Below are 20,172 nucleotides of genomic sequence, written 5' to 3' on the forward strand. Positions count from 1 at the left end.
GAATTTTCCTCTCGAAGTGCATACCTCGGCACCACTTCATTGGAGAATTCATTTCTTACTTTCTGTCTTGTTTTTCACGTAGATTCATCAAACGCTCTAGGGAGGTGGGGGGTTCTCGTGCTTGATATCACTTCCCAATCGACTTCCCAAGCAACAAAAATCAGCCACATTTCGACCTTTGTACTTGCCACAGCGAGTTTGCTAGGCCGCTGTCATCCCACTGTCGCCCAGCGAGTTATTTTGATCCTACGTCTCCTGGCCGAGATAAGTGACCGATTTTCATCTGGGGAAAACTACACGCAAATAAACCTTTCTCAATCATCGCTTTAAATGACACATTAAGCACTACAAATACACTTTGTGGGAAGTATTGCACTATTCCGTCGAAGAACATCGTATAGTCTTTTAATGGTTTTGGTAAAATCATCAGAACTCGTAGGCCCTTCATCAAGAACGCGCTCCTATTTCTGTACCTGAGAAGACGTGCCGAAATTGAGCATCGTGTCATACAGGTTTCCTCACCGCAATATTCTTCGAGCAAACTGCTATATTCTTCAATCAAAATAGTATACCAGTTTCTGCTCGAGCAGATGGCAACTTCATAAACGTGCAGCAAGTTAAATATGTCTCTAATGAAGCTGCTACCACTATGCCAACCTGAAGTTCAGGGTAGCTAGTGCTGCCATATTCTTCTGTGCTGCCACTACTTGAGTGCTTTGCTACTTGAGGATTCTGAGACTTAGTGATTCTATCACTTAAGCATTCTACTACTTGAGTATTGCTTCAGTTTCACGCGAGATCCTTTTTCCTGGTGATTTCACGTGATTACAGACGCGACTTCCTCTTTCGCTAATGTAAAGGTGCTTTCCGATGCTGAAGCCGATCTAGATTCTTCTCGTCATGGAGTCTCCCCTCAAACCTCTTCTTCTTCCTCTCCACAACTTCTGAGTTTCACAAATCCAACTCAGAGTCAAGCTCTGGCAGCAAACATGGCAACGCAAGCTCCGGCTGTTCAGCCACCAAAACCCAAACGCAAACGTCGATCTACCGCCATCCAGCCATCGATAACAGACTTCGAGTACTTCCCCAAACTTCCCTACGAGCTACGATCCATGATCTGGAAGATCCCCTGCTTCGTCCCCCGAGATGTGGATATTTGGATGCGCTCCGAAGGCGAAGTTCGACTGACCGAGATTCCTGAACGCACGCCTGGCGAACGGTTCCTCCCAAACTCTTATCACACCAAATCTGTCCCTCCTATCATCCTTCAAGTCAACCAGGAGTCGCGTCGAGAAGGTCTACGATGGTATCGTCTCGAGTTTGGCATCAACATGAAGTGCGGCGGAGTGCAGTACATCCTACCACCTAAGATCTACATCAACTGGAGCGTCGATCTGCTCTGTGTCAAGGACTCGAACTGTATCTCAACAACCTCCTTATACAGCGACACCTCCTTCTCAAAACTATGCCGCGACAACAGACTCAAGACCTTGGCACTCAACGTGAAGAACTTCAAATACTGGGGTCCGATCAAGGCGAACAGTTTTGGGATTCCATTACGAAAGATGAGCTTGAGCGAGCTGATCTTCTTCGACGACGCGTCTTCGACATCCAAGGCCAATTACAGATTCGAAGCTTTCCAGAAGACGAAGAGGAACGGAACGTTGTCGAAGGTTATTCAGGCTCCTGGCGTTCTTCTAGAGGTATCTACGGCTCGGGATATGATTATTACTTCTTGGGATACGTATGAAGCGGATCTGGAGGAGAAGAAGAAGAATGGCGTGGAGGGACTTGTCACGTTGCCACCAAGACCCACGATTACATTGATGCGGTTCATTACCCCTCGTCCACGAAAACCTTGAGCATTACTTTTACATCATCAGCAATATCATACAACCAAGCCTTTCAAATGTACATAGAGCCTTTAGTCTTCGAGCAGTGCATATAGCAAGCACTTTTGAACTATCGATGCTTCCTTTCATGTAATCTTTCACAAAAGGGGTGCAGGTTGTGAATGTTCTCCATGGACAACAAGCCTAAAATCCTACGAGAATTGGAATATAACATAATATCGCTCTGCAGCTTGTGGGACATTATAAACGTGAAGAGCAGGTTCCTCGAGTAGAAAAGAATTCCAGCCGAAATTCACGTCCTACTGTAGATACACAACCCCATGCCCAAAATCCTAGTCCATACCTGGGACTTTTAGGTCTTACTAATGCTACTATATCTCCTCGCCTTCTCAATCTCTCTGCCATGGTCTGGAGAAGTTTCTCATCCCGCATTTCTTGTTTCTGATGAAATTAGCTACAAATTCTTGAGGGATCACAGCTGTTCAAGCACCCCAGCTGTTGAGGAGTTATGGCTATTGAGATATTGCAATCACCGAGAGTCAACACAATTCCACCAGCCTCTAGCTAGGTAGACATACCTAGATAGTAGATACCTCGTCAAGGTGCAGCTCAGTCACGTGGCATACATAACTTTCCACTCACCCTACAACTCAGAGATGAAATCTCATCTTCACATGTTCTTCTTCCATTCATACAAAAGAGACTTTCCAACGTAAATCTTACCCAAAAGGGGTCATCATGTGGGGTCGCTTAACAGGCAGCAGCCAATGACGATCCAACTTCGCCACTCTAGCATCTCTATAAATCACATCGAAAGTCCGGCACCATCACTCACAACCAATCACAATGGCAACTTTCGAAAGCTCAGATCAAGAACAGGTCTATTCTCAAGGTCAATCGTTGAGTAGCGGGCAGATGCCTACTGCTTTTACTTGTTTTCCAGACCTGCCTATAGAGCTTCGTCTCAGAATAGTAAGTAGCACAGTTAATCCTCGATAGCTGTTGGTTTTGCTGTATTGTGTTCGTCGTCGTCAAGTCCCATTGTGAAGAGGAAACAACATGGTACTAATTGCTGTAGTGGACCTGGGCTTGCTTTCACCCGCGAGACGTCCATGTCGGTGTCAAAACAGTTCGAACGATTACTCCATGGACCAATCCATCACCGATCGGCCTCGTCGATTATCGTTACTACTTCTCCAGAACCTCATGTCCACTAATCCTTCGCACGACTCGAGAGTCTCGTAGTGAAGCCCTGAAACGGTATCAACTAGATTTCGGCATCCATACCAGCATTGAACGACTCACTTGCTCAATCCCACCTCGAATCTATGTCAATTGGGAAGCTGACAGGATCTGCATCGACGACGATTTCGCGTTATACGGCGCCGAAGCCTTGCGAGATCTCCTCTTGGATCGCAAAGTCCGTTCTCTCGCCCTCACTGTGCGGGACAAGAAGACGCCACTTCTCCTTCCTCCGCTATTGCGTGCAGAGCATCTCCAGGACATCTTTCTCGTTTGGGACACTCGTCGCTTTTGTCCTGATGGAGATTATCGCAGTGTGCGGAATCGAGAAAGCTATCGTGGCAATGGCTGGGAGGCAATTAGAACGCTATTGATATCGAAATGGCCTTCGATGGAGCTTCCATCTTCGGACTTTTTTTGGCACCAGGGCGATACTTCCGGAGGGCTTCAGTATACTGAGGAGGGATCGAATGTTACACTTATGTTAAATTGGCCCAATGATCGCAAGTTGCCATTGCGTCAACTTATGCCACGGCCGGAGTAAATGCTGTGATCAATGGAAGAGGATATTGGGGATGGTGCTTAGTGCTCACTGGCAGAACCTTCCAGAGTGACTCGATAATGTCCATGTCATTCTTTCCTTCTCTGGAACCTCAATCTCGTAAGTTTTTTCATCGTCTTCTGCAGAAGGTCTCGGCAAAGCTAGGCATCCAAGACAGTCCTGCTTATATACCTGACAAGTTTCCGCAGAGCATCTTCAGCACCATCTTCAGCACCTTCAACACAACATCATAATGGCCACTTCATCTATCAGCAATCTAGTAACACTTGGAGGCACTAAGCAATCTGTCGATACTCAACCTCTTCCTAGCCAGCAGACATTTACATGCTTCCCAACATTGCCCGTCGAGATCAGACTCCAGATAGTAAGTGTGAATCCTTCGTTTTTTCATTTTTTGTTATTTATCAAAGTTCTGTGCATTGTGTTACAGTTAGATGTTTATCTTTAGACAAAGCTATATACTAACTCGCTGTAGTGGAAGTTTGCCGCCCATATTTCGAGAAATGTTGACCTTCATATCGCAGAGCAGTATCGTCAGCCGCGCGACAGCTACTGTCCCAACGATACGATATGCTTCTACGCCTCTCATACACGAGTTCCGGCCGTGCTCTTTGCAAATTTGGAATCCCGCAAGGAGAGCTTGAAGTGGTACAATTTCGAATTCGACATGAAGTCCGCTCTCTCCCGAGAGGATGATTTCCACCGGAGCATCTGCATCAATTGGGCCGTTGATCGTATTTGTTTCAAGATGCCAGTTTCGCGAGCTGGTGAGACGAAATTTTCGGATATGTACCCTACGATTATCGATCGTTGCAAGGCCATGCATATACGTTCACTCGCAGTGATTGTAGATGCACGTAACAATCCCAACTCCCATACTTATTGGTTCATTGCTACATTCCGATTCCTCGATGAAATACTTCTCCTGGCGGATACGGAAGAGGCGGCGGTACTTTGGGCTTCTGAACGCGATCAAGGCTTCGATATCATCCCATTTCCGGATGGATGTCCTTCGCCACGAATGCTAAAGCTAGGGAGGTATCCTTTCGTCATTTTTGATAAGTACATGCAAATACTGTCAAACAGCTGGGCAACTGCAGCTGAGTACGAACAATTAGCAGGAATTGAGATTAAGACCAGACCCCAAGTCAAGATGATGCGTATATTTGTATCCTAGAAGTACTTTTAGCGCATGATTGATGCTGGTTCGTTAGACACTGTGCTTTGACACAAGCATGAAGCCTTTCTAGTCCCACAGGCCTGCACATCTACTAAGTTCCAGCATGTGACACTCCTTTCCTAAGCGGCATTCTATGCAATCGGCTATTGCAAACACTAACTTGACGAATTGCCCCTTCTCTAGATGCCTATCATTCGTTCTCCAACCAACATACCGGTCTCAAGTCAGAATCATGCAAGGAGGAAGAACATCTTGTTCGTTCCTGGCAGAAATGTGTAGTTGCCTAGAGACAAGTACTGCAACTACTGTCAGCAAGATCTTACGTGAAGTCAATCACATCACTCCTCATCCTAAGTCTCTCGGAGATGTCAGCGACATATACCCCGTCTTAGCACTCTTTGGACCCCCATCACGGCTCGGCTATACCACGTCTTACTTTCCAACACGGCGAGGTATCCCGATGAGATGCCACCAACCTGCAGCCGATCGACAGCCCTAAACGTCTTTTATTAACAAGCGAAAACCTATTCATGGGATACTGTAGGCTCCGACATACGAAAGATACCAATCGCCTGGGCGCATTTACCCACCGAATTGTGCCTCAATCAACTAGCGCTTACGTGGGCAGTACTGGACCACCAACAACGCCGTACGCCTCATGTACATAAAAAATAATTATATTCTTACAAGATTGAACGGCCAGCACCCTCGTGAACTTTCTTCCTTCCTCATATTTCAACAAATTTCACAGCAGCCAGATCAAAATCCAGCCAACAATCCCAATTCTCCCGTCTCCAGAAATTCAACATGGACTCCATAGCGAACTTCGTCGTCACACATAAACCACAGCTTGATTTCGCGTGGCATTTATTCATCTACCTCCCTCTCATCCTCCGGCCCTCATTCTTCAAATACTTCACCTCCAGCAAACCCGCCAAATACGCCCAACTGCCTCACATCCCGCTCGTCGTGCACATGATCCTCGGCCTCGCCATCGTGGGCCGCTATCAAGTACGAGCCCTCGTCAGCTCCCCCTCAGCACCTAAGCCGGAATCCCTCGACATCGCTCTCGGTGTCATGAACGCCGTTATCTCGTGGCGTCTGTGCAAGTACGAAAGTAAAGGCAACCCCCGCATTGTCCGCACCGGGTTCCAGGTCATGGCCCTGATGGTGCTGTTCCCTGCGTATATGTGCTACATGACCGCGAGCCCGGTGTGGTACCATTCTATGGTTAAGATGCATAATGCGTTTATCTATGTGCGGTGGTTGATCATGGGAGGGTCTATGGCGGGGATCTGGAGCGGCTTTCATGAGCTTTATACTATTTCTGTGTTCTTTGGGGGGATTTTGGGCGTTTGGGAGGGCAGGTATCCGTGGGATGGTGTTTTGGGTGTTCCTCTTGCTTTGGTACTGCATGTGGCGCTTGTTGTTGTTGAGAGGTATAATTCTTCGTTGATTACGCCGGAGTAAGCATCTTCCCTTTTTCTGACAGAATGAAAATGCTAACATGTTACAGGACTTACAAAAGTCCAAGTTCGAATCCCTTCCTCGGATTGATGCTTCTGCTTGGACTGGTTGATGTTCAAACATACAAGGACTTGAAATGCCCAGCAGTGCCGGCATCCCCAACTGATGAGAAAGAAGAACTGGTTGCAGAAACCAAAGAATAGATACGATAGAGTAATGCTAGAGCTAGAAATTTACACCCCGTTCAACTCTGCACCATCTTGACTTTCACCCCATTCCGATTCTCAACAGTCAATCTAAACCGCTCAGCCCAAGGTCTCGGGTCTTGATTCTCAATTCTGGCAAACTGTTGTATCACTCTCACAATAATGTAAGCAGCATCCGTAAACACCATCTGCTGTGCAGGACAGATACGAGGACCTCCCGAGAATGGCAGGTATTCCCAAGTGGGTCGCGCCGTTTCCCAACGTTCTGGGCGGAACTCATTTGCGTCCTCGCCCCAGATATCCTTGTCTCTATGTAAGGTGTAAAGGTTGAGAACGACGTTCTCGCCTTTTCTGACTAAAATTGGAGATTGTCCGTTGGGACCGCCGCCATGCGGCAGTATGGTGTCTTGGTGGCAGATTCGGCGGATTATGGGCGCTGTGGGATGGAGGCGGAGACCTAAATTTGGAGATTAGTCGTTGCAAAGTCCAACATATCTATGAAAAGAAGTAGGTAAGTTTCAAGACTCAAGAGAAGCAAGACTTACTTTCGTTAAACACATATCGCAAATAATTCATTGACTTCAATAGTTCGAATGTCAGGGGTCGAGAAGCCGTCATGGTCAAGACCTCTGCTCTCAACTTCTCCCAACGCTCAGGATCCCTCGCAAGGTGGAAGAATATATCGCTAATAGCAATCCCCGTCGAATCGTGTGCCGGAAAGAATACGTTGATTAGCTGATAGCGCAGATCAATAGGATCTTGAGTTTCCTTCGCCATTTCGTTCAAGAGAATGTATTTCTTCTGCCCACCATCTTCACTATCCAGCTTGAAGTCTGGTCTTTCTTTGAGGACCCTGGAAACGTGTCTATCGACATAGGAGAGCACTGTTTTGTTAGCCGCTTTCCACTTCGTATCGAAACCTCGAATGAATTTGAGCTTTCCGAGCATCATTCGTGCTGCGAGGCCGCTCATAGAAGTGTCGAACGCCTGTAGGAATTGCACGGAATCGAAGGGGGTGTCTGGTAACTGAGAATCCACTGATTCGCCAAACAGAAATTCGGTGGAGATGTCCAGGAACTGCATTCGAAACTCTCTTAGCATAACTAGACCGATAGTTGAGAAACGGCGAGAAGCATACCAGGTGTTTCAAGAGTGGCTGCAAGTCCACAGGCAATCCATCAACAGGAATGAGTTCGATAAATCGGCTGACATGTTTCTCCAAACTATTGAAGTTCGAAATTTCGGACCTTGCAAATGTTGGTCTTATGAGGCCTCGTGAACGTGCCCATACAGGACCGTCTGCGGAAAAGATACCTTCAGCCATGATCGAACCTCCTGGCGTACGTCGTTCGATCTTCATTACACCAAAGTTCTTAAAAGACGATGCTAAGACGGTCTGTATGTTCGTTGACTCGCTGGTGTAGATCGTAGTTGTACCCCAGGAATTGACTTGGAACGTTTTCCCGTAGGTATTGAAGAGCTTCTGGGTCGTTTCTAGCAACTTGCCGGCTTTCATAGCTTTGCCCATGCTGAGAAATAAATCATGCCCAAAGATAGGATCTTTGTGCGGGTATATTCTGGGTTCGAGGCAGCCATTTTTGCGTTTGATATTGGCAACAGCGAGTCGATAACGAATCTGATGCAAGAGAAAGGCAAGGAGCATTGCTCCTATACCCGAGAGAAGAATATATGTTGAAGACTCCATGCCGAGACAGAACTATAAGTCTTACGAATATATTTGTTGTAGCAAAGTGGAAAGAAGCATTTGTAGAGGTGAGAAGTGTTGTATTGGGAAAGACGAGCGGATACACTCGCTACTTCTCCAACAGACCCCACCAACAAAGCTCTACTACAGTGAAATTCATGGGCACTTCACCCAGAATTCTTCGGCGAACCGAACCATTGCAGCCTATTCTGTAATCCAACACCAAAAAGTGCTCGATGGCTGGGTACGACCAGCAGATGCGAAGGCCCTCGTGCCAATTGAGGCAAGCTCTCGTAAGCTCTGTGTTGAGGGTTAAATATCTACTGTACTGTGTACAGGGGCCGAGTGGTGCGCCTCGGACCTTACCCTGCATGCCGTGTTCTAGGGGCTGTTTTAGGCCTCTGATTACTTGAAAAGGCACACAAGACTGCGACTTGCATCTGGAATAAGCTTAACATGAATTTATCGACGCAAGGGACCAGTAGAAGACAGCTCCTTTGCCTCAAATTAATGGATATCATGTATGAAGAGATCTTGGTTGACTAACACGGTCCGTTTTTGCCCTAACCTTATTCGAGGCGAATCTCAGTTGACGCCGCCTTGGCAGCATCAGCTGAGATAAGCACCTTAAAGCTTGACGGCGTCAGACCAACATTATGTACAAGTCGCCCTACATAGAATATCGACTGTCCTACCTCTGTCCTACCCCAAATATTCTCCAACATGGGCTTAATACTGTTCTTGCTGCCGGCTGTGGCAGCAGTTGTCACAATCTACTGTGTAGTTGCACACGTAAGACATGCAGCGAAGGCGAAATCTTTCGGGTGCCAACCAGCACCACTCTTTCGACCTTGGGATGTCTTTGGCGTGCAGAATTTCAAGATTGAGACGAATGGAATGAAGACCAACCGCTTATCTTATGCCTTCCTAGATCGCAAGAAAGAAATGAGCGCAAAGGTCGGACGAGACTGCAAAACATTTCGAATATATTACCCACCAGGAGAGACGTGGTACTACACCTTCGACCCGAAGAACCTGCAGGCTGTGCTAGCGACCCAGTTCCAAGACTTCCAGCAACCAGCGGCCAGAGTGGGAGCGTTGGATGCGCTCCTGGGTCTCGGTATTGTACGTTGTGCGACTTGAAACATACGCGAAGCTAATTCCTACAGTTCTCAGCGAATGGAGCCAAATGGGAACACTCTCGAGCTCTTCTAAGACCGCAATTCATACGTGAGCAGATAGCTGATCTAGGGCTATTCGAGACGCATGTCAAAGATCTTCTTCATGCCCTCCTAGGTGCAGTGGAGCCTGGCGAATGGACTCCGACTGTGGATGTGCAACCGCTATTGGAACGTTTCACTATGGATACTGCCACCGAGTTTCTCTTTGGCGAAAGCGTGCACAGCCAGAAAGATGATAGTACAGATACGAGTACTTTGTTCTCTAAGACGGAGATGATGCAATTCGTAGAGGCCTTCTTCGCAGCAGAGAAGACAACGGCGAAATCTATGATGTACGGCGACCTGTACTGGCTAACGCACGATCGCAAATTTAAAGAACAGTGTAAAGCTGTTCATAACTTCGTCGATACGTATGTCTGGCGCCGCTTGAGGGACAGTGGCTCGGATAAAAAGTCAGGGACTGGAAAGTACGTTGTTTTGGATGCTATTGTCGCTGACGTGAAGGATCCGGAGGAGCTCCGCTCCCAGCTGTTGAACATCCTTCTAGCAGGCAGTGATACCATCTCGGGAACTCTGGGCTACCTTTTTGCATCATTGGCACAATATCCTCATATCTTCAAGAAGCTTCGCAGCATCATCATAGATGAGTTTGGAACCTTCGATCGACCGAAGCAGATCACGCTCAGCGGGCTCAAGAGCTGTTCATACCTTCAATGGTGCTTGAACGAAGTCCTTCGAGTCTACCCTGCGGTTCCAGTCAACTTCCGTGAGGCCGCTAAGGACACAACACTGCCCGTAGGAGGTGGCCCGGATGGGACTTCACCAGTATTTATACCCAAAGGTTACCTTGTTGCTTGGGAGGTATGTCTCTGCTTCTTGTCATCTATATTGTGTCTCTGGCTTCTCCTCCCTGCTGACATCTCTTCCGTGTAGCTTTGGACAATGCATTCAGACCCAGAATTTTGGGGCCCTGATGCTGACAGCTTCAATCCAGAACGATGGGACGGGCGCAAGTTTGGATTCAACTACCTCCCATTCAACGCTGGCCCTCGGATATGTATCGGACAACAATTCGCCATGGCTGAGATTGCCTATGTCACAGTTAGGCTCCTGCAGAATATCGACTCAATTGATGGATCAGCCTTGCCGAAAGGACGATTGCCCTGTGATTGGAAATTGGTAGATAAAGTGGCTGGGGGCGTGAACATAAAGCTTCACAGCGCAAACAAGCATCTGCGATAGCATCATCGACTGAACTTTGCCGCTGAAAATCTGCGTTCCAAATAGTACAAGTAATTTAGCTTTGCTACGGCTATGACAGTCCTGGCTGTAGTCGCCGATCGCATTGCTCTTCGAGAGGTTCTTTGCTTTATTTTATTTCTGATGCAAGACAGCATCGTGTACGACCATGTTCGTGAATAAGCCTATCCTTCGTTTCACAACCGCGAGTTCTTGCAGGTGAACTATGTTGTACAGCATTGATGTTTGTCGAGGCAGCATGAGAATGCTCAGCTGGTGCGCTGCACACCGAGCAGGCAGGCAAGACTCGTTGACTTTGATGCCCTTGAGGTGTCCTGCTCGAAAATGTTTCTTCAAACTCGAATCAAAGCAAGGAGTCCTACTTTAAAGCCTCTGTCTTTGAAAACTCCTCAGATTCATAATGCTATGCGACGAATGTCAGTCAATTTTCCGGGGTCATCTGGAAGAGATCCAGGTTCCTCACGAACGATTTCTCAGCCCTACCGCCGCGCATTGGAAGGAAAAGCTAGCGCAATATTCAGGCACAGTGAAGAGATGTTTCAAAGATATGTGTTACTCTGCTTCGTGTGGATGTTACATATGCGATGTGCTTCAACAAGATGTATTCCGGTACTGGACTCGACTCTCACGTCGCTTTGAGGGAGATTTCGGAATCCAAGGCCCAAACACGCATCCCAACTCGCCCTGGGATCTCAACTGGACCATTGCTTTCGACGAGGATAGTTTCTCGTTAGCGATAGACGTCAGAGTAGCACAGGACTTTGGCACTGAAGCTTGCAATACAAGATGGCTCGAGCCGTACTTTGCACTGACACCAATATCTGGTACGTACCTCTATCAGGATAATTAAGAGTAATGCCTTTGGTAAAGGCTAATTACGGCAGGATCAACTCAGGGCAGAAAAGACACCCTTTCGCCTACGACTGAGCGTCGCTCGCGGCTTGACCACGCACGACAGTGGCTGAGAACATGCCATACATCTCACCCCGAATGCAACGAGAAAGCTGAGGGCACTACATACCCTTCGCGCTTGTTGGACCTATGCAGCCTCCAAGATGGCTATCTGCGACTCAGAGACACAGCAGAGGCATCAATCGATAGTCCATACATGACACTCAGTCATCGGTGGGGAACAGCACAATTTCTGCGCTTGACGACGGAGACCGCCAACGAGTTGTATACAGGCATTGAGACTACGAAGCTTGCGAGAACATTCCAAGACGCAGCTGTAGTTGCAAGAGCTCTTGGGCTATTATGGGAGATATATATGCTGGAGGAAGCTGTAACATTGCAGCTATCGCGTCGGAAGACTGCAATGCTACGGCTATTCCTTCAAATGATGTCGATGGGTTGCTGGACGAACCTTGCGAGATTACTACCATGTGGAGTAATCACAACAACAATCGCTTCAAAATCCACAGACGATGGTTATGGAAAGAGGACGTTGATGAAACACCTCTGATGCTTCGTGGCTGGGTTGTCCAAGAGCGAGTATTGTCACATCGAATTTTATATCTTGGAAAACGTCAAGTGTTCTGGGAATGTCAGGAACTGCAAGCTTGTCAAGTCTTTCCTGAAGGAGTTCCGAATCCGTTCTTCCTGAGATATGCTGTCAAAAGAGTCATCCCGACTCAGTGGCAATAGCAAAGCCCAAAGAAAACAAGCTCGTATGATCTCGAAGGGTCTTCTGATAGCGTCCGAAACGTCCACAGGTGTTGGTCGAATGCACTCACTCTTTATTCATCATGTCGTTTGACGCGAGGAACAGACAAATTGATTGCGCTATCTGGTATCGCTAGAAGATGTGGGGAAGCATTGCATGATCAGTATTTGGCAGGAATATGGCTGTCTAATCTTCGCTCCAATATTCTATGGGCTCGAGAGACGCATTCGAGTTGCAGTAAGTCCAACATTTATCTGGCGCCGTCGTGGTCGTGGGCCAGTGTCGATGGCACGTTGGAGTTCCCTCCAGCTTCAGCTCCAGACGAGGACGAGATACAAGGGACTGGAGTTAGAAAGCTAGTGACTATTTTGGACGTACGAGTGAAGACTACATGGGGAGATCAATTTGCCCAGGTAGAGAGTGGCTGCATCAAGTTGAGGGGCCCTCTCTTGACCATTGAATTGGCAGATGAGAGTGTCATAACAAGTCAGTCTGGCGTCAAGATATCACATTGGTTTTGGATACACCTCAACAATTGGAAGATATACCAGAAAGACTTCACAGAATGGTCTCGTGGCCTACGGTTAGATTATGAGTTGGAGTCTACTGCTAATCTGCACTATATGCCTTTCCTTAGCAGGCCATCAGAAGAGAGAGGAGACTTCGAGGTGTGGGGCTTGGTGCTACAACCCACAGCCGTTTCTCTTGGCCAGTTTCACAGGGTTGGGTTGCTTTATATCGAGACCCCAGCAGAAATCAATGTATCCTCAATTGACGGAAGAAGTGGGCCTGTCAACGCACGTTGGATAGAGTGTGAAAACATTGATGAATACGGAAATTACATTATCACAATTGTTTGATAGCATACCAATTTCGTGGAAACAAGAGAATAAGATCAAATTCATCATGCTCTATCAGCACTTTCAGCATCTATCTTACAGGTGAAAATCATTCTGGCTTCGTCTTCGTATCTGCCTCCTTTGCTGCCCGCCTCTAGTCCTCTCAAGCTTCACCACGGAGACAACGCCGTCAACTTGTCCATAACTTTAACAAACACATATTGTCTGTCGCAATTTCTACACCGAATATGATTACATATTTGACACCTTCCCCGAGCGAAGTCGCAAACCTTCTTACACTACGGAGGAAAAAAGTTAGCTATCTGCCCTCTGAAAATTCTGGGGGTTATGTCACCTTGCAACACATTCTCTGAATGAAGCCTACCCCGTCCATCTACGTGTTTTATGTCTTTGTGGAGCCGTGATTGACTTTACACAAATACGACTTAACACATGAGCTTACAACGCTCCTTTTAGTAGAGGCTTGAGTTTGTAGGCTGTTTGAAGATATTTTCTAGCACTGTGGAGCTTGTTTGATGAAGGCGATAATGTTTCTGTTGGATAGTCTTTGTGGTTTAATCCTGAGCGGTGTTGGGTGCTTCAAGTATTTGTTTTGGCTAGTAGCTTTAATGTTTCTTCTTGGTGGAAGTATATTTCAGGTTCTTCTTCCAGAATGTTTTGGTAGGAAAGAAGTCAAGAAGTAGCCAGAGAGACATTTTATGGTAGTGGCAAGTACTCTTCTCAGTCATATTTGGGTTTGATGTAAGTGAATCACATTCTCAGAATCAGCGGCTGGGGTAGCGTCTGCCTTCTTATCGAGGCAAGAAATAAAGTTATTCACAATAGGATGAAGGTGATACACACAACTATAAAAACAAACTGAGAAAGTTGCAGTACTCGGACAATCGCTATGGTGGCGAAACCTCCGGAAATACTTGGGCTGTGAATCACTACCAAAACATGACCTTCGCATGGAATTGATCCACCGGCACTTCATAATTCTGAAACATGCCGAATGTCCGTTACTATCATATAATACAGTGCTATTTGTTGGAGACCACAAGAGTACAGCAGAATCACAAATCGACCGGCAGTATGCCAAAGCCATGAGCTGGAGGGAAACCAGCACCACGTGACCTTGTTCTTGGTTTTCGTCTTGCACTTACTTGTCAGAGACGTTCCTGGAGTAGAATGTCCCGATGAAATTTGACACTATCATACTCTTCCAGCATTTATTTAAGTAGAATACAATTTTCGCACATATTCTAAATGTGTCCCTGACCAGATTCTTCTGGCTTGAAATACAAAGGATGAACAACAAAAGCGGATGCTATAGCAATTTTTGAACAGTCTGTAGTTTCCTATTTGTTAAAGAGGTATAAATTGTACTTCCAGTACTTACTGTCGTCTGTAATATAGACGGTGAGCTAGGCGGAAGCTACGTTGCATCTCTTCCAGCACCGTCTAGGCGCTTGTCGTTGCTTTCTAGCTTGGCGTCTACATAAATACCCTTTGCACCCGATTATCTTTCCAATTTTTGACCACGACCTAACACAGAATCTTGCACAACACATACACCTACTTCAACTGTCCAGAGTTGAGTAATCCTTGGTTTCTCGATATGGACACCTCGCCGTGTCTACGGCTCGAAGCTTTCCACCACTTCCCCAAGCTTCCTCTCGAGTTGCGCCTTGCGGTTTGGAAAGCGGCAGCCCACATTCCCCGAAACATCAATCTCCATACTTCACCTAGTGGTTACGACGGCATGGACTTCACAACCGCTTGCCCTCCTCCCCCTATTCTTCATACCAATAAAGAAGCTCGACAGGAAGGGCTGAGATGGTATACGCACGATGTTCCGTCCTCGCCACCCATACGTCACATCAGCACCAAGAAATCTTCGCCTTCAGTGTACATAAACTGGAAGATAGATCGTATTTGTGTGATGGGGCGCGGAACACATCGGGGCAAAGATACAATGAGCATTCTGGGTGTATTTCTTGACCTTTGTGTCGCGAGAGGGTTGCACTATGTTGCGTTGAATATTTCACTACATATGGAACGACTTAGATTTGCTCATGTGCTGAAGAATCTAGCTGATCTTGACGTTGACATTGTCTTGTTTGCCGGCAAATTCCTTTCAGCATCGACAAGCAGTTTGAGTTCGTGGATACTGGGCCGAAGATGACGGGCTTTGAGTCTATCGAACGCACTATGCAACATCTGTCCAAGATCACGCTTCCTAGTAACACTGCTTTTGAAGAAGCCAATGCAAAGGCCAACAATTAGACTCATGGAATTGCGGAGGACAAGGATCCCAGCATCTAAGCGAAGCAAGAGTCTAGGTCTTGATCTCCTTCTTCTTTCAACAACATACGCTAGGTAGGAAAACTACATAGAATCGCATTCAATGTACTGTTTTCATTCCATCCTTTTCCAGACAGCGCTTTAGAGCCCCAAATGCAATCGTAATTCATCGTACTCCACGTGATACCCCTTTTCGGCTCCCTGAGTCTCAGCTCGCTTAATCGCTATAAGGTCTCCAAAAAAGTCGTTTTCCTTCTTCAGAACGCATCATCCCACTCGCCCTAACATCTGTCCATCCTGCAAAGTAAAGGCTCTCACCTACCACCGCGGCATTCAACTTGAACGCATCTCGAAAGGGACTCGATACTTGAATTTATCAACATGACATCTGAGCCTTCCACCACGCTGGTGACATTTGATACCTTTCATCCATTCTGTCGCCTTCCATTAGAGATTCGACTGCTTATATGGAAAGAGGTGTGCTTTCAACAGCACAACGTCGACGTCAGGTGTCTTGAACACGTTGACAACGACGCCTGGATGTTCATGTCATATTGCTTGTCACCTTCAGTGCTTCACACATGCCAGGAGTCGAGGAAAGAAGGACTTCGATGGTATTCTCTTTCATTAGGCGGGTACCAAACTTGTGCGGCGGCTGTGCATTGCGGAATGAGAGCGTCGCCCGCACTCATCTATCTGAACTGGGAGGCTGATCGACTTTGTCTTCTGTATCACGATTCTGGCAGAGCGTTTCCGCTCAAGTATCTGATGAGGTCTTGGAAAGATAATAAACTGAAGTTCTTCGCCTGTCGTGCAGAGGGCGATCGCAGCTTTGATAGATTTTACATTATGGCTTCTGGGGAGCTTTGGTTTTCTTGGTAGCGTGGAGAGGAGACCGAACTTGACTTACGGTCTCTCGACAGCCTTTGATCTTCAAAGAAATGGACGAAGAGGTGGATGAGACAGCAAATACCAAGCCCCGAGTAAAGACTGGTGAGCTAGATGTAGAACACTGGTGGCACACATTAGACCTCCAAAGCAAAGAAATGGGGGACGATGTAACTCTGAGAGACTTCTTGACGAGCAGGTCAAAGATGAGATGGGCTCAGGTATGGGCTGCTTGGTACCTCAGATGGCTAGGGATCGATGACAACACGTGCCGAAACAGCGTCCTTGGCAGACCTTATATCTTAAGTGGGCGGGAAAGATCCAAAGAAGATCTTTAGCAAGTCGCTTACATTTTCTATCACGTAGATACATACACGATTCAATATTCAGGAGTCAGAAGAATTAGCAGGTCGATCCATCACGTGTTTGATCTCGCGTATCTCCCGAATTGTCTCTCACCCGTCTCCGCACGCTAATGGTGCTTGGATGGCGTGCTCAAGTGTCCTTCACCTCCACAGGTTCATATCCATCGCACTCAATTGTAACTATACTGCGGATGCGAATTCTCTCAACCTCGTAACAAGATAAGGGGAAACTTGTTTTTCACTTGAAGGAGCCTCTTAGCGTTATCTGTAGTATTACGTCAAAATGACCAAGGTCATCTCTGCCCCAGAAGATGACCTGAGAACCGTCGTCGAGAGTCGAACTCGGGAATGGCACTTCCATATTTATTTCTTGCTCCAGTCACCAGCTGAGACCGCGGCAGCACTCGCTCTTCGTGATGCCGTCCTGCGACTACGCCGTGATGGTAAGCTCAAATAGCAAGATCATAGCCAAAAGATAAAAGCTTCAATCGCTGACTTTCCCATAGGCGCATTCGTCGCTGTCCCTCTGTTCAGAGTCAATAAATCTCCCATGGGACCCCATCCAGCTGGATCGTACGAGAGTTAGTGCTGGGAACCCATTGAAATAAAAACTTTGACTTGATGCGAACCGAGGCTGATGAGTTTCTTTGCTATAGTCTGGGTTCCCGACTCGTCATTCTCGGATGTCTACTTCTATTTGGCTTCAAATCGAGGCAACCTAAGGTGAGCCAACATCTTTCTCTACTGCGTATGCAAACAAGAGCCTACTCCTCTTTCTTATTCCAGCAGTTCTCTTCTAAAAGCCACAAACAACCAGATACCTGATGCATACTGTTCGGATTTGTGTCTGACACGATTCTTAGCATCCTCATCCACCCTCTGACCGCAAATCAACGTCAAGACCACGATAATCGCGCAGGGTGGTTGGGCAAACCGTGGCCAATCTACTTAGACATTTTGCCTCGCGAAGGCGATATTCCGCTTCAGTATCCCGAATTAGGACTTGGTTGGTCTACGTCACCAAAACAAGAGATCTCCTATGAGGAGAGGCGTAGAAGGGGAGCGGAGGTCGAAGCTTTGTTGGCTGATAATTCAGAGGCTGCTCCTGCTCCTGCTCCTTAGGATTGAAGACTGCATGATGCATGACCTACCAAGCTTGGTGCAGGCTATTGGAATCAAGCGAGCTACTTGATCGTTAAAGACATGGCTACGACTCTAACTCATAATAAGCAACACGATCGAAGCTTTCAAATCTTACAAACACAGAATGTCCGAAGAGTTTGTATATCTTTATAAACACGTCAGGCTTCTTTCAAGTCATTTCAAGTCATATTCGTCCTTCCTTGTCTTCTCCACGTCCAAATCGAAAGTTCAGGGATATGATACAGTAGCAGGGTAAAACAGTAACAAGTCTCGTCCGTGTTCCACAATAATTCACCCACCCAAATATCAAACTTTAAAATTTGGATTTGGACTTGGAGTAGATATCCGAATCATAACGAGATCTTGAGGTACACTAGACACTATCGCTCACTATCCAGTGATCTTTGGAGGAGGAGCAGTATTCTTCTCTCTATCCCGGAATCTCAATATAGACATGAGAACACAAAAATACAACATCAATAATCCTTCATTAATCCTTCAACAAGCACTGCTCGTCGAAAACAAGATCCAAGCGTGCAACCACGAATTGCAAGAATTTCGGAGCAAATTCGGACATCTGGAGCTTCCAGAAGAGGTATTGATATCGTGCTTGAAGCTATCAAAAGTGCGATCAACAGTGAAGATCACCACCAGATACCTTTCCCCAATCCCTTCAAACCTCAAAAGATAATACCCTCAACTGCGCCTCCGCCTCGGATGAACTTTCCTCCCCTGTTCGGCATCCATTACCAAATCCGGTCCCTGCATTGGACGCCACCAATCAATCCCTGTCGCTAATTTCGCCCAATACACCCCACCACCTCATGATTGCTCAAACAGAGGCGTCTGTAAGCCTCACTTGTGTTCGATTGATATTGGTGCGGGGTGACTCTTCACCGTTATGACTTAGCTATGTGCCAGCCTCAGAATATATAGCTTGGGGCAATGGCCCGAGAAGCTTTCGACTCTCACAACAAAATCGAAAAAGTAGAAGGAAGAAATGTCTTTTCCAAACATCCAGCTGCACAATGGGTCGATTGTCCATTGCACCAATGATCCTCAGATATACCCGTGCGTGTATACAGGACTAGCATGTTGGAACTCGAGCAGTAATTGTTTTGGTCTGATATACGATGTGCTAAATCATACTGGTCTCGGCGTCATACCGTCAGAATTTGTAAGTAGAGCTCGATATACCTTACCTTCCCATAGATGAATTGACATTCTGCCCTAGTGCAACATGACTATCTGCCCTCTCGATACATACGAACAAGCATGGTTTAACTATGTCCCATCTCTGCCCGGTAATGCTTTGTATGAAGGCATATTCGCCCTCCTGCTCCTCACTCAACTTGGGCTCGGATTTCGCTACAAGACATGGGGATTCTCGTTGGGGATGGTGCTAGGCTTGATACTCGAGGTGACTGGTTATATTGGGCGGATCGAACTGCATTACAATCCCTTCAAAAAGAGCGGCTTTCTTGTGTGAGTTTCCATTCTATCCCCAAAACTCTAGCAAGAAGCTAAGTAGCCGATAGCTATCTCGTTCCCTTGACGATGGGACCAGCGTTCCTCAGCGCAGCTATCTATCTCTGCCTCTCTCGCATCGTTGTCCTGTACGGTACCCGTCTTTCCCGCTTCTCGCCTCGCACATACACCATAACGTTCATATCCTGCGATATATTCTCCCTTGTTCTCCAAGCCATTGGTGGAGGTATGGCCTCGACGTCCAACTCGCAAAGTTCGCTTCATACAGGAGAACACATCATGGTCGCCGGTCTCTCGTTCCAAGTTGCGTCTCTGCTCCTCTTCATTGGTCTTTGCACCGATTTCGCGTTCGCCGTTCGCCGAGCTGGTATATCCAATTCAGCGAATAAGATCTACAACATTTTCTTGTTCAAAGCGTTTCTGTTCGCGCTGGTGATAGCGACGATCGGGATCTTTATCAGAAGCGTGTTCCGTGTTGCGGAGCTGAGTAAAGGTTTCCACGGGCCATTGGATAATCAAGAAGGCACGTATATGGTGCTTGAAGGGATGATGATTATAATTGCCAGTCTTTCGTTGACGGTGTTTCATCCTGGGTTGTGCTTCCAGGGACAATGGCATGCGGCGACGTTCAAGGTTATGGGGAGGAAGAAGGATGTCGGAGATAAGGGTGCTGCCACCGGATCGACTTCTGAAATGGATGTGATGGGAAAGCGGGCTGCTGTTGCCGAGGCGGAGCATTAGAATTGGGATTGTTGTTCTTCTGTATTCATGTATCCCAGTCGGATGTTCGCAGGTCTTTAGATTCATAGAATGCAGGTCCAGA

The 20,172-nt window shown here is 46.9% G+C and overlaps 10 protein-coding genes across 10 annotated transcripts; 9 read left to right on the forward strand and 1 right to left on the reverse strand.

Annotated features, from left to right (window-relative positions):
- The first annotated feature begins 909 nt into the window (after nt 1–909).
- LY89DRAFT_681047 (uncharacterized protein) lies at nt 910–1,968 on the forward strand. Its single transcript, XM_018214196.1, has one exon. The coding sequence runs from the start codon at nt 990–992 to the stop codon at nt 1,860–1,862; it is 873 nt and encodes a 290-aa protein (XP_018075938.1). The 5' UTR covers nt 910–989; the 3' UTR covers nt 1,863–1,968.
- A 727-nt stretch (nt 1,969–2,695) lies between these two features.
- LY89DRAFT_681048 (uncharacterized protein) lies at nt 2,696–3,952 on the forward strand. Its single transcript, XM_018214197.1, has 2 exons — nt 2,696–2,825; nt 2,932–3,952. The coding sequence occupies exons 1-2, from the start codon at nt 2,700–2,702 to the stop codon at nt 3,637–3,639; spliced, it is 834 nt and encodes a 277-aa protein (XP_018075939.1). The 5' UTR covers nt 2,696–2,699; the 3' UTR covers nt 3,640–3,952.
- Nucleotides 3,680–5,280, forward strand: LY89DRAFT_378222 (uncharacterized protein). The gene is made up of 3 exons (XM_018207108.1): nt 3,680–4,021; nt 4,133–4,938; nt 5,021–5,280. Exons 1-2 carry the CDS (start codon nt 3,890–3,892, stop codon nt 4,832–4,834), a joined length of 834 nt encoding a protein of 277 aa, XP_018075940.1. The 5' UTR covers nt 3,680–3,889; the 3' UTR covers nt 4,835–4,938; nt 5,021–5,280.
- LY89DRAFT_378243 (uncharacterized protein) lies at nt 4,887–5,490 on the forward strand. Its single transcript, XM_018207109.1, has 2 exons — nt 4,887–4,938; nt 5,021–5,490. The coding sequence occupies exon 2, from the start codon at nt 5,070–5,072 to the stop codon at nt 5,334–5,336; it is 267 nt and encodes an 88-aa protein (XP_018075941.1). The 5' UTR covers nt 4,887–4,938; nt 5,021–5,069; the 3' UTR covers nt 5,337–5,490.
- A 154-nt stretch (nt 5,491–5,644) lies between these two features.
- On the forward strand, nt 5,645–6,507 carry LY89DRAFT_729102 (uncharacterized protein; the record flags this gene model as incomplete). The annotated part of the gene is made up of 2 exons (XM_018219343.1): nt 5,645–6,303; nt 6,354–6,507. The coding sequence occupies 2 exons, from the start codon at nt 5,645–5,647 to the stop codon at nt 6,505–6,507; spliced, it is 813 nt and encodes a 270-aa protein (XP_018075942.1).
- Nucleotides 6,508–6,548: 41 nt separating this feature from the next.
- LY89DRAFT_704485 (cytochrome P450 alkane hydroxylase-like protein) lies at nt 6,549–8,460 on the reverse strand (the record flags this gene model as incomplete). Its single annotated transcript, XM_018217384.1, has 3 exons — nt 7,649–8,460; nt 7,056–7,587; nt 6,549–6,967 (listed from the first exon to the last, which is right to left on the reverse strand). The coding sequence occupies exons 1-3, from the start codon at nt 8,213–8,215 to the stop codon at nt 6,549–6,551; spliced, it is 1,518 nt and encodes a 505-aa protein (XP_018075943.1). The 5' UTR covers nt 8,216–8,460.
- Nucleotides 8,461–8,938: 478 nt separating this feature from the next.
- Nucleotides 8,939–10,638, forward strand: LY89DRAFT_576629 (cytochrome P450; the record flags this gene model as incomplete). Its single annotated transcript, XM_018208847.1, has 3 exons — nt 8,939–9,340; nt 9,385–10,257; nt 10,330–10,638. The coding sequence occupies 3 exons, from the start codon at nt 8,939–8,941 to the stop codon at nt 10,636–10,638; spliced, it is 1,584 nt and encodes a 527-aa protein (XP_018075944.1).
- A 1,109-nt stretch (nt 10,639–11,747) lies between these two features.
- LY89DRAFT_378289 (uncharacterized protein) lies at nt 11,748–12,388 on the forward strand. Its single transcript, XM_018207110.1, has one exon. The coding sequence runs from the start codon at nt 11,911–11,913 to the stop codon at nt 12,298–12,300; it is 390 nt and encodes a 129-aa protein (XP_018075945.1). The 5' UTR covers nt 11,748–11,910; the 3' UTR covers nt 12,301–12,388.
- A 4,464-nt stretch (nt 12,389–16,852) lies between these two features.
- LY89DRAFT_681053 (uncharacterized protein) lies at nt 16,853–18,045 on the forward strand. The gene is made up of 4 exons (XM_018214198.1): nt 16,853–17,161; nt 17,225–17,299; nt 17,375–17,441; nt 17,582–18,045. Exons 1-4 carry the CDS (start codon nt 17,002–17,004, stop codon nt 17,838–17,840), a joined length of 561 nt encoding a protein of 186 aa, XP_018075946.1. The 5' UTR covers nt 16,853–17,001; the 3' UTR covers nt 17,841–18,045.
- Nucleotides 18,046–19,101: 1,056 nt separating this feature from the next.
- Nucleotides 19,102–20,090, forward strand: LY89DRAFT_694161 (RTA1-domain-containing protein; the record flags this gene model as incomplete). The annotated part of the gene is made up of 2 exons (XM_018216682.1): nt 19,102–19,346; nt 19,400–20,090. 2 exons carry the CDS (start codon nt 19,102–19,104, stop codon nt 20,088–20,090), a joined length of 936 nt encoding a protein of 311 aa, XP_018075947.1.
- Between the last annotated feature and the right edge of the window lie 82 nt (nt 20,091–20,172).

The sequence above is a fragment of the Mollisia scopiformis genome (assembly GCF_001500285.1).
Source record: "Mollisia scopiformis unplaced genomic scaffold LY89scaffold_4, whole genome shotgun sequence".
NCBI classification, from domain to species: domain Eukaryota; kingdom Fungi; phylum Ascomycota; class Leotiomycetes; order Helotiales; family Mollisiaceae; genus Mollisia; species Mollisia scopiformis.